This window comes from Olea europaea, chromosome 10 (genome assembly GCF_002742605.1).
Source record: "Olea europaea var. sylvestris chromosome 10, O_europaea_v1, whole genome shotgun sequence".
Taxonomy (NCBI): Eukaryota; Viridiplantae; Streptophyta; class Magnoliopsida; order Lamiales; family Oleaceae; genus Olea; species Olea europaea.
In genome coordinates, this window is record NC_036246.1 from 59,097 (window position 1) to 72,190 (window position 13,094).

General features: G+C 36.5%; 2 protein-coding genes across 6 annotated transcripts; both read right to left on the minus strand.

Moving 5' to 3' along the window:
* Positions 1 to 793: 793 nt before the first annotated feature.
* On the minus strand, positions 794 to 10,376 carry LOC111400761 (probable phytol kinase 3, chloroplastic). 4 transcript variants are annotated; one of them, XM_023028147.1, is made up of 7 exons: positions 10,193 to 10,374; positions 9,848 to 10,070; positions 2,542 to 2,609; positions 2,329 to 2,472; positions 1,597 to 1,712; positions 1,293 to 1,407; positions 794 to 1,221 (listed from the first exon to the last, which is right to left on the minus strand). In XM_023028147.1, the coding sequence occupies exons 2-7, from the start codon at positions 9,962 to 9,964 to the stop codon at positions 1,044 to 1,046; spliced, it is 738 nt and encodes a 245-aa protein (XP_022883915.1). In that variant the 5' UTR covers positions 9,965 to 10,070; positions 10,193 to 10,374; the 3' UTR covers positions 794 to 1,043. The 4 variants fall into 4 exon arrangements, with proteins under 4 accessions (XP_022883915.1, XP_022883917.1, XP_022883913.1 ...); XM_023028149.1 differs by having other exon boundaries at positions 2,329 to 2,460; positions 10,193 to 10,372; XM_023028145.1 differs by having other exon boundaries at positions 9,848 to 10,376.
* A 515-nt stretch (positions 10,377 to 10,891) lies between these two features.
* Positions 10,892 to 12,234, minus strand: LOC111402577 (probable phytol kinase 3, chloroplastic). 2 transcript variants are annotated; one of them, XM_023030958.1, is made up of 6 exons: positions 12,071 to 12,234; positions 11,907 to 11,974; positions 11,702 to 11,833; positions 11,445 to 11,560; positions 11,255 to 11,369; positions 10,892 to 11,174 (listed from the first exon to the last, which is right to left on the minus strand). In XM_023030958.1, the coding sequence occupies exons 1-6, from the start codon at positions 12,185 to 12,187 to the stop codon at positions 10,997 to 10,999; spliced, it is 726 nt and encodes a 241-aa protein (XP_022886726.1). In that variant the 5' UTR covers positions 12,188 to 12,234; the 3' UTR covers positions 10,892 to 10,996. The 2 variants fall into 2 exon arrangements, with proteins under 2 accessions (XP_022886726.1, XP_022886727.1); XM_023030959.1 differs by having other exon boundaries at positions 10,902 to 11,174; positions 11,277 to 11,369.
* Between the last annotated feature and the right edge of the window lie 860 nt (positions 12,235 to 13,094).

Sequence of the window (13,094 nt, forward strand, 5' to 3'; positions counted from 1 at the left end):
AATATGAAAATTTGGGCAGATTTTCAAAATTTTTGGGCAACTTTTAAGGCAATTTTTCGATTGAATCCCTTGGAGTTATAATGAGATTTTGCGTGGTAATTGAAAAGGATATCGTGGGCTTTCCAACGGTATCAAAATTCGACATTCTTTGTGGTCGGAAGTTGTCGAAAATTTGCCGTAAAAGTCGCCCAATTATTTGAAGAGACGAGTAATGAATGAGTAATTATATGAAAAGATGAGTGAGCATTCAGTAATCTGTGAAAGATGAGTGAGCAAGTAGTAATCAAGTGTAAAGTTCAGTGATTATTGGTTAAATTTACTCGTGTTTAAGTTGCTTCCACAAAGCTGTAACTTTTGTGAGACGAAAAGAGGGAAGGATGGGATTACTGCTTGGGTAAAACTAAAAGCAGCAAAATTTATGTTTTAATTTTGAGTGTGGTATTTGAACCCACGCCATTTCGGACCAGAACCTTAATCTGGCTACTTAGACCAACTCGGCCATGTCAACTTCTGCCCAGTGATGCATAACAATCTTCAATAAATTAGAAAAAAAGGTAAACATTAGTTTTTACAAAGGTTTCTCGTCCAAAATTCAGCTTCCTTACAGCCGTGTTTTCCCCTAAATCAAATGAGAAAAAGAACATTTCATCATAATGATGCTAGGGCAGCATGTCCAAAATCGAAAAGCACGAACAGCATAGTTCTAAATGGCGCTTCATTAATCAATTATGATTGAATTATTTCAGTGAAGTTCGTTGGCAGAGTATGAGCTACTGTGTTGGGAGAGTTCTACTGAGGAACACAATGCATTTGTATCTATAATGTATAATCACAAAACAACAAAAAGAAAAGCAAACACGAGCCTTTTCTCAGTAAATCTGCTTTTCAATCTGCAGTTATACAACATAAACGCGTAGAATCAGATATAATAATTGTTACAGCACATGACCAAGGAAAGGAGCACTGGTGTCCCACCTTTTCAATCGGTTAAAGATCTAGAAATATTCATCTGCATTTAATTAACGATTTACCATGGTCTTACATCAGAAAACAAAACTGCCAACCAACACGGAGGCGAGTGGAACTGTCAAGTTGTCATCAAGCTCAGTGCTTAAAGGATGGGATTCGACCAGTGAAGCGGCAAGGGACACGACAAGAAATCCCAGAACCATCTTGGGACTTTCTTGAACATACCCAAATGAGGAGAAATAGTGCATATATCTGTATCAACATTTCCAATCAGCAAAATTTTGAATTAAGTTTCGGCAAAAACAAGAGGAAAGAAATATTACCCAATACAAGCCAAGAAACCAGCAGTTGCCATAGCAATACTACCAACAATTGATTTGTTTCTGTTGTAGGGAAGTTTATGGCTTCCAAACCGTCTTCCCACGATATCAGCTATACCTGAGGAAAATATTTGTAAATAACTACCGGATTTCCACAGAAACTGAGACACATTCAGGAATAACTAATAAGCAATCTCAGTTCTGTGTTTATTGAAGGAAACGAAATAATATAATTAAACAGAAAAACCTGACAAATACTATGGATCATACAATATGCATGTGTAATGGTCTGAAAAGAATACTTTACCATCTCCGGCACAAAGGTTACAGATTGCTGCAATTGCTATAGGAGAAGTTCTCCAGTAGATTGCACCGGCCAAAGTGATTGTGGAGGCATAGTACAATGGTCCCTTAAGAAGTTCCCTGATGCAACAGATAAGCAGCTCACAATATAAGAAGCCTTGAAAAGAATTTTTAAACTACGGAAGGAAAGGATAGAAAATTGCAGTTGTGTGAAGTTTATTTGGTCATCAATACAGTTGACTCTGTCTTACAATATTACAAGCACCAAGTTCAAATGCAAACAAGTCAAACAGAAATCAATTGATAGAGAAATTTAACAGTGAAGTGGGCTCCAGGTGACTTCTCTTAAACTTCTATTTTTTCTTTATTTCTACTTTGGGAGGATACTAGCGATTCAGTTTTAGAATTAGACAGATAATGTTGTTCACGTCAGAATTTGACAAGTTTTATGATTTTTTATTTCATTTCCTTGGTATCCCCTCCTATAACTTCTTACTGCAATCTAGTACCAAATAGACGCAAAGCCACAGGAATTCCAAAGTATTTTACCAATTACCAGAACCCAAATGACGAATCAAGGAAAGCCAAGCAATAAACATTTATCATTTATAAGCTTATGCTTCTAATTTCATTAGTAAACATAATTAGAGCTATGAGAAGTGGGATCCACAAGTGATAACTACAGCTAGATAGGATAAATGAATGCTAAATAGATTTCATTTGAATTGGCACAAACCTATGATCTCCAAATCTGCTCATGGACTTGACAGTTGCATAATCTTTCCATATTCCGAGTCCCAAAAGAAGCATTTTGATTATATTGACAGCAGGAACAAGAGATGCTATAATAGCTCCTTGACGACCAGAGCTGGGACAATTGCTAATAGCTCAATCATCAGTTCACATATGATAAAATAAAAAATGAAAGGCTAAAATCATGTACAATTACCTGAACATTGGCCAGCAAAGCATGAACGCTAATCCAACAGAAACGTGAACTAGCTTCCTATTCAGTTTCTAACCAAAAACAATGTATAGAATATCAACAGAATAGCAGGGACATGATCAAAGAAATGGTGCATTTCAACTGTTTTTTAAAGAATTTCCATCCGAAAGATGTTGGATTAATTTTGTGGACTAACATAATGTAATGACAATTGACATTTGGGCACGTCACATTTGGGCCAATTATGGATGGACAACATTACACTATTTACCCTGCTTTGAGCCCTTGGGTCCATTCTTCTTTCTTGCCCAAGCCTACCCATGGGGCTTGTGGGCCACCAAAAGGATTTCAGATTTATATATACATATATATGCTCTTTGGTGGATATATAGAGTGAACGAGATTGAAGAATTGGATTCAAAAGAACCTTAGTCTCCCTCTCTCGATTTTAATCTCATTTGCAAGTTCTTCATTGATCTCCCATGGTTTCTAATCAAGTTCTACCAACACTTGGACTTAATGTATTTCATTAATGGATTTTATATGCTTCAAAACCATGGACAATATTCTTGACATTGATGAGATGCAATGGGCTGATTTAGATCTTCTAATATTGTTGTTTTACTCATTTAATACTCATTAAATGTTATTATATTTCAACATTTGGTATCAGAACCTCATCCAATGTGTTTTGAAGTTGGAGGTTGATTAATTCAGTATTTACTGAAACTTAACGTGTCCTTTTCGATAATCTGCTACTTGAATCCAAGATTGCTGTGTTGAAATGTTATTATAGAAATATGAGATTGCTGTGTGTGATAATCAGAGAAAGGAGTAAATTTCATTAGCGGTCACTTTACTTAAAAAAACAAAAAATTGGTGTGGCATTTTAATTATATCATTTTTTTTTTTTAATATCTTGGACACAATTGAATGTTGTGTGCTTGTGAACTTGCCTCTTGTAAGTCTAGGCATTCAAATATTTTTGTTGATATTATTTTAACCCAATTTCGATCACTTTTCTACTAAGATCCGTATTGGCAATGAAATTATCCTATCGATGAGTTCATTGTTTGGTAGGATGCTTAGATTGGTGAGGAGAATGCATGAAATATTATGAACCGGCACAATTTTTTTTACTATCCTATCGATAGTTGATTGATGTATTTGGTTGTGATACTAAATGTATTGCTCTTACCTGTGAATGAGTCAATAGACTCTAGCATTCGATGATCACTTTTATGGATCATTTAAGAAAGTTGATGAAAGAGCGAATACCATGATCATGTCTTTCACATGCATATTAATGTCGCTCTTGTGTTTTTTCTTCAGCTTTGGACAATCCTCAATTTTCTGCCATTTTGAAGCTAAATGGGACTAGTTGTAAACAATGGGTTGAATCTCTCATGATGAATCTTACCATCATGAAGTTGGACTTGGCCTTGAGAAATGACTCTCCTCCTAAGCCCACTGCTGAAACTTCTGCTGATGAAAAGAAGCTTTATGATGACTGAGAGTATTCAAACCGGTGTTGTTTAATGATCATGAGGTATCACATGGAGGACTCTATACATAATAACATTGCAAAGACTGAGACTGCTAAGGCATTTCTAGAAGCTATCAACAAGAAGTACAAAAAGTTTTCCAAAATGAGAAGAATGAGCTTCTGAGCACTCTACATTCCACTATTTATGATGGTGTTAGGGGAATTAGAGAGCATATTGATAAGATTGTGGCCTGTTATCACAAGATCAAGGCAATTGGTATGGAATTGACGAGGACTACATTGTGTGGTTCATTATGGGACTCTACCCTCATAGTTTGACTTCGTTAGGTCCAATTACAATGCTCAGAAAGAACAATGGACCATAGAGGAGATGACTACCATTTTCGCGAAGGAAGAGGATGACATAAAAAAGGAAAGGCAAGAAGTGTGGCTATGGTAACGAACCAGAACAACAATGGTCAAAAAAGAAAGCCTCTACAAAAGGATACCAATGGCAACAAGCTCTTCAAGAAGCAGAACATAGGCAACAAAGGGAATGATCAAGGAGTGCCCTTAGCTTCCAATGCTCCTAAGAATAAGGGCTTTAAAGGAAAATGCAATTACTGCCAGAAGTTTGGACACAAGAAGGCAGATTGCATGAAGCTTAAGGCTAGAATGGGGAAGAAAGGTAATCTTTTGGTGAATGTTTGCCTGGAGTCAAATATTCTTGATGTGCCTTCTAATACGTGGTGGTTAGACATTGGTGCTAAAGTTCATGTTACCAATTCCTTGCAGGAGATGACAAGCAGAAAGAAACCAACTAGTATAGAGCAGCATGTATATATAGGAGATGGTACAAGAACTGAAGTTGAATTTTTGGGGATAGTTAAATTACAGTTTACCATTGGACATTTTTTGGAGTTGTATGAAGTTGCATACATACCTTCGATTAGGAGGAATTTAATTTCTGTGTCTATTTTGGATAGAACTAGTTATAGTTTTCTTTTTGAAACTGGAAAAGTCATATTGTACCGTGACTTTAGTTTGATTGGAAATGAAATTTTGTGTGGTAATCTTTATAAACTTGATTTGGTAGATATGTCTCTTGGTATTTCTTCTTCTCCTCCTCCTCCTCTTATTATCGTTGTTACCACAAAAAGGCCAACATTTGATTAAAAATCTTCCATTCTATGGCACAAGCGATTAGGCCATATTTCTAGGCAACGAATGGAAGATTGATAAAGGATGCGATTCTGCAAGATCTTAACTTCTCAGACTTTGACACTTGTGTTGACTGCATAAAAGGAAAGTTGACTACCAAGGCTAGAAATAACAAAGTTAATAGGAGCACAAAATTACTTAGGTTTCATATTGACATCTGTGGGCCTTTTACTCCTCCAGCTATGGGTGGTTACAAGTACTTCATCGCTTTTATTGACGATTTTTCCCGTTATGGTTTTGTTGAGCTCATCCGTGAGAAGTCTGATTCTTTAGAGGCCTTTAAAGCTTTCAAAGCGAAGGTAGAGCTTCAACAAAGGAAAATGATCAAAGTGGTTCATTCTGATAGATGTGGTGAGTATTATGGGAGATATGATGAGACGGGACGAAACCCTGAACAAGAATGCGACATTGATGCTCAATATACAATACCTGGTACACATCAGCAAAATGGAGTTGCGGAGAGAAAAAATACACACTTCTTGTGCGACGTATGTTGGCAAACTCTTCCTTACCAGAGTTCCTATAGGGTGATGCTTTGAGAACTGCAACTTATATTTTGAATCAAGTGCCTATTAAGTCTGTTCCCAAGACTCCTTATGAGTTGCGGTCACAGAAGAAACCCACTTTACGTCATTTTCATGTTTAGGGTTGTAAAGCAGAAGTAAGACCCTACAATCTGCAATCCAAGAAACTCGACCTTAAGACCGTCAACGACTACTTTATTGGCTATTGTGTGGGATCGAGGGGCTCTAGGTTTTATTGTCCATTGCATACCACCAGAGTTGTTGAATCAGATCGGGCAATCTATTTCGAGGATGACACTAGTACAAGCCAAGAGCTTAGAGAAATTGTGTTCAGACAATACCCGGTCTTCGTCCCTATGCCTATCGCTTCCGCTCCAACAATTGACCCTATGGTTGATCGGCATCCAATAGCCATTCAGAATGAACCCGTTGAGCAAGACGCTCTAGATGTAGCCATAGAAGATGCACATTTAAGAAGATCAGAAAGGATTGGCAGACCTGCAATCTCTGATGACTACATTGTCTACTTGCAGGAGCATGAGTATGACATTTGTGACACCTCAGATCCAACTACTTACAAGGAAGCCAATCTCTAGTCCTCAATCCAATTTTTGGATGAATGCTATGAATGATGAGATGAACTCTATGTCACAAAATGAAGTGTGGAGCTTGGTAGAATTACCAAAAGGTTGTAGATCCATTGGCTGCAAATGGGTATTCAAAACTAAGCGTGATGCTAAAGGTCAAGTGGAGAGATATAAAGTAATGCTAGTAGCTAAGGGCTATAACCAACGAGAAGGTATTGATCACAAGGAAACCTTCTCTCCTGTTTCGAATAAAGATTCTTTACGAATCATTATGGCAATTATGGCACATTTTGACTTGGAACTTCATCAAATGGATGTAAGAACGACTTTCTTGAATGGAGATTTAAGTGAAGATGTCTACATGATTCAACCTATTGGTTTTGAGGTAGTTGGAAAAGAAAACATGGTTTGTAAGCTCCAGAAGTCAATTTATGAGTTGAAACAAGCTTCAAGGCAGTGGTATCTCAAGTTCGATGAAATTGTCACCGCTAACGATTTCAAAGAAAACATTGTTGATCAATGTATATACATGAAGGTCAGTGGAAGTAAGTACATATTTCTGATTTTGTATGTTGACGATATCTTGCTCGCTGCTAATGACGCTGACTTATTATTTGAGACAAAACAACTATTGTTTGACCATTTTGACATGAAAGATCTTGGTGTAACATCATATGTCTTGGGCATACAGATTCTTCATGATAGGGCCGATGGTATTCTCAGATTATCTCAACGTACTTACATTGAGTGTATCTTGAAGAGGTTCAATATGCAGTCTTGTTCTTTTGTGCAGACTTCAATTGTGAAGGGTAATAAGTTCTCCAAAGCAAAATGTCCTCAGAATGATGTTAAGAGAGATCAGATGAAAATAGTCCCTTATGCTTCTATTGTAGGCAGCTTGATGTATGCTCAATTATGCACACATCCTGATATTACCTTTGTGGTTGGTTTGCTTGGTAGATACTTGAACGATCCTTGTCAAAGCCACTGGAAAGCGGCTAAGAAAGTTTTGAGGTATCTTCAAGGTACCAAGGATCTCATGTTGACATATCAGCATACTGACACTCTTGAAGTCATTGGTTTCAATGATTCCGATTATGCAAGTTGTGTGGATGATAAGAAATCCACTTCTAGGTACATCTATATGATGGAAGGAGGAGTTGTTTCGTGGAAAAGTGTTAAATAGACACTTATAGCTTCTTCGACCATGGAGGCAAAGTATGTGGCGTGTTATGAGGCTACTTGTCATGCAATGTAGCTACGGAACTTCATTTCAGCATTAGGAGTTATGAACTCTATTTCAAGACCATCGAAATTATATTGTGATAATTCCGTAGCAGTATCTTTCTCTCGGAACACTAGGAGCTCTTCTCGATCCAAACATATTGATATTAAGTTCTTCTTTGTTAAAGAAAAAGTTGCAGAGTCCCTCATTACCATTGAGCACACGCCTACGAGCAGCATGTTGGCGAACCCACTAACTAAAGGCCTACCTATTTGTGTGTTTCAAGAACACGTCTCCTGCATGGGATTGTTGGGAGCCTAATTTCTTTGTTTCAGTGGGAGTTTACTGTTCTTTGTATGTTTTGTGAGGATTATTTAAATTTTTTGTGTAATTCATGCATATTATGGATGTATGTCACTATCTTATGATACTACATATCTTTGTGATTTCATAAGTAACGAAATGATGATATTAATGTTATTGTCATACTTCTGGATTAACAGCGCCTGATTATATATATCCTATGCATCCGATCGGTGTGTTGGTTATGTGTAATTATTTTAGCTATGTTTGTTGCTATGAAAGTATTTGTGGCAAGATTATGTAGTTCAAGTGGGAGAATGTTGGATTAATTTTGTGGACTAACATAATGTAATGACAACATTCCACTACTTACCATTTGGGCACGTGACATTTGGGTCATTTATGAGATGGACAACATTCCACTACTTACCATGCTTTAAGCCCTTGGGTCCATTCTTCTTTCTTGTCCAAGCCTACCCATTGGGCTTGAGAGCTACCAAAAGTGTTTCATATTTATATATACATATATATGCTCTCTTTGGTGAATATATAGAGTGAACAAGATTGAAGAATTGGATTCAAAAGAATCCTAGTCTCCCCCTCGATTTTAATCTCATTTGCAGGTTCTTCATTGATCTCCCACGGTTTCTAATCAAGTTCTACCAACACTTGAAGGTAATGTATTTCATTAATAGATTTTATATGCTTCAAAAACATGGACAATATTCTTGACATTGATGAGATGCAATGGGCTGATTTAGATCTTCTAATATTATTGTTTTGCTCATTTAATACTCATTAAATGTTATTATATTCCAACAAAAGAAGCCCTCACTAACAATATACTGCCAGTAAAAGACATAATCCGATGGGATGGAATTTCTTTTGCAAGATCCTCTTCAAGATTAATTCCTTTTTACAAGTTTCTGTTGACACATAAAAATTCAGCTCAAATCGAACGGTTCAAGGAATGAAGCACAGTTGGAGGATCCCCAAATCAGATGGCCCAAAGAACGAAGCCCAATCAAACAAGTCAAGATGAAGGCCCAAATAGGGAGGCCCAAGAACGCGGTAACACCATCGCCCAAGTTTGCAAGTCGCCAGAAATCTGAGCGAATGGAATGCCATGCAGTCGCCCAGAATTTGAGCGAATGGAGTGCCATGCAGTCGTCCAGAGCTGTTACTCTATTCTCGCCCAAACCTTCTAATCGCCCAAGATCTTAGCAAACATAAAGTGTTGCGGTTATCAAGAAGTGCAGTTATCAAAGCAGTTATTAAAGCAGCACTATCATGTTCCACGATTCAAGGAATTCAATCGAAAACGGTTGAATGACGAAGAGTAATTGCAACAGTTAAAATAAAGGCAGTTCCATGACAAGTTAGCTATTACGAGGAAAGTGGGCAGTTGTAGAACGATCAAGCAGTTTTAGGGCAGTTGATTACAAAGAGATCATCCAGGGAGTATAAAAGGAAGAAAAGACATAGAGCAAAGGAACCGAATCAAAAACTCTCGAACAGAGAACATGTAATTTTAAATTCTTTAATTTAGATTTAAATACTTTTTTCAGTAACTCGCGTGCTTGCGTCCTTTGGAGGCATTCTGTTTTTAATTTTCAATTGTAAACTCATAGCCAATAAAAGAACACCCCTTTTTAGAATTTTTTCTCAAGAGGTTTATCCCTTACACAATCGTCTGATCCCTTTTAATTATTAATAATTAACCCGTGCGAAACAGTTTCTTTTTGAGATTTTTTAAGTTTCACTTTTTGAAATACTAAAATATTTATTTACCTTCCTGAAAAAGTACTTTGTACTTTCTTTTTCACTTAAGCATTCTAAGCTTAGCCCAACAGGATTCTCAATGATATTCCAATTATTTCCTGCCATTTCAATTTTCGTGTCCTTATCTCGGAAAAAAATATATATAAGCAACAAACCGGAGAAAATGATAATAAAATTCAACCTGGTCAAAGAGCCCTCTTTTAGCGGTTTCTTCCCACAATCTAAGCAACGATAGTGCAATCCCACCAGACAGCACGGTGGCGATGACGTCACTGACAACCGGATTTTCCGCAAACATGGCTACCGATGACGTCAAAGTCCGACGGATTGTTCTTCTGGGCTTTCCCTCAAGCTGCCGACCAAATTTATAACGGTGGAGAGAATCAGAGGACGAGGTAAGAGGGCTGTAATTAGAGGAGAACAAACGTGAATGACTGCAAAAATAAAATTTGGACTTTGATTTGACAGTTACGCAGAGGTAAAAAATTGTTGAAGCCATGAATCAATAATTTGGGAGAAAACAAACCTCCACTGATGGGATTGGTGGTTGGGTTTTATTAGACTACTGCCTAAAATAAGCTAATCATTGGACTTTATCTGGTTGAAATAAGCTAATTATTCAATAGCGGCAGCTCTTGATGAAGATGGATTGAACTTTCCAAACAAGGTAAGCGCATCTGTTCTCAAGTGAATTTGGGAAAAAAAAATGTCTGTACAACCGTCACAATGAGAAGCCGACAATTATTTTATTCGGGCAGCCCCTCAACATGTGAGAAGGCTGTACACCAATACTTTTTCCATTAATTTAATTCCTAAAAAATTTACTTTCATGTTTAACTTTGACCTCTCAAATATGATTTACTTAATCACTACGCAATCGCCCACCAACATTTTATGATAGCATTATGATATGCACTTTTTTTCATTTTTTTGACGGGTATTGATCAACCTATCGTGATCACTAAAAATACGCATCCTTGTGGACTTAACATTTACTTATTTCGCTTTTTTAAATAAGGATGTTAAGTAATATGAATGCAAACAAAAAAGTGGAAACGTGATTATATGAGCATCAAATTGAGCTAACATGAGTTGATTGGAGATATTATCTATTAGTATTATTGTAAAATCCCTTATTTCATGGGTCAACCACAACGTTAACCTTCCTGTAAATTGCCCCTTCAATAACCCGTTAACCGAATGAGATCTAAAAAGTCAAAATGTGTACAGGGAAATTATAAATATTCTTCCATTTATTTATAATTAGTACCAGTATTACACTTCTGTCATTGAACCATGAAACTAGGAGGATAAACTAATTGAGATTTTATCATAGAACAAAACTGCCCACCAACAATGAGGCCAGTGGTACTGTGAAGTTGTCATCAAGTTCAGTACTTAAAGGGTGGGATTCAACGCATGCAGAGGCAACAGACACTATGAAGAATCCAAGAACCATCTTTGAACTTTCTTGAATGTACCCCAACCACGAAAAATAGAGCATGTACCTATTGCCACATTTTGTAGTAGCAAATAAATCATCAATGTAATTGAAGAAATTAAAGAGAATAAATTAAGAAAGAATTACCCTAAAGAAGCCAAAAACCCACAAGTTGCCATGGCAGTGGTGCCAACAATTGATTTGTTTCTGTTGTAGGGAAGTTTCCAGCTTCCAAATCGTCGCCCCGCAATATCAGCTATACCTATGAAAAAATTGATACGTTCCATGAAAAATGAAAGGCCCTTAAATTGATGTGAATCATTTGAAATAATGGTACCATCTCCAGCACAGAGGTTGCAAATTGCTGCTATTGCTGCAGGAGAAGTTCTCCAATAGATAGCAGTGGCCAAAGTGATTGTGGAAACATATCCCATTGTTGCCTTGAGAAGTTCCCTAATCCACTCAAAAGTTATTCAAAGAAACAATATGACTAATCGAATGTTCTCCAGTACTATCAACCAGTATTAGTAATGGCTGAATGACAGTCTCGTAAATAAAACAAGATATATATGGTTCTCTTGCATTGGTACAAACCTGGAATTTCGGTATCTGCTGAGGGACCTGATGATTTTCTCATCTTTTCCCATTCCAAGTCCTACAATAAGTCCTCTTGTTGTGACTAATCCAGGGATAAGAGATGCTAAAATTGCTCCTGTACGCCCAGAACTGTCCAGAGAAGTAGCTTGTTCACCATTTATCAAATCTAAGAGATCAGAAAGAAAGAACCTCTTAAAATTACCTGAACAATGGCCAGCATAGCATCAGAGTTAGTCCAATCATAACATGACAAAGCTTCCTAAGTACATTCTAACCCCCAAAAAAAAAAAAAAAATACACATGTAAGCAAGGAATAACTCTGGTATTCTTAATTTGCAGTAGAGGAAAAAGAACATAAAAGCAGACCAAGTCGAAGAGCTCCATTTTCGCTGATTCTTCCAAGAATTTAAGTATGGATAGGATAACGCCATAGGTGAATGCAAGGGCAATGATATCCCCAGCAACCCAGTTATACCAAAACATGTCCTAACCTCAATTTCAGATTATTTGATCCCTTTTATCAGCCAAGGAATTGTAGTCAAATAGAACATCTTGAACATATATAACTATTGCACATTGATAATAACTAAACAATAAAAAATTATTTTTCTTAAGCCCGTTTGATTCTCATTTTTATCAAAATACTTTTTTCTCTCCTTCTTTTTAACTACACATTCTTCATTAAAATAATATTATACATAAATCAAAAAAATTTCCTTATTTTTCATCCACACATTCTCTATCAATCTATTATTCTAAAATTCATTTTTCCATAAAAATGGGTATCAAACACCTTCTTAGTATAATCTTATGTGCCTTGTGAACGACATAAGATTTCCACATTTTCTGGATTCACATTTCTTACATGAATAATAGATCACAAGACCAAATTATAAAAACTATGATAGTTCCTTAAACGAATCGATTAGATGGTTGTTATAGCAAGTTGGAGTTTTAATTTCCTTTTCTGAGCTTTTCGTGTGTGGCACTGGCAGCTTATATCATATACCATAAAACTGTATCTTCATTTTAACCCCCTTTTTTTTTTTTTTTTTTTTTTTTTTTGCTTGGTAGACTAATGTTATAGCTCAAGGATTTTTTTCAGATTATAAATAGTTCTCTCATTTTTAAGGAGTCATTTCTCTGTCTGTATCTCATGATTGATTTTGTTCCAGTTGTCTTTTTAGAATTAAACTAGTGTGTCAGATGAATTTTGACACCCGATTAACTTACACTCATAATCGAGGTGGGTGGGGTGCCATTTTTTACATTTTTTATTCCCATAAGGTCGGCGTGGGTCCCATACAAATGTGAATATAGGTCAACTGGGGTATCAAAATTCATCTGGCACCCCAACATGATTGATATGGGTGATAAATAAGTATTTAGT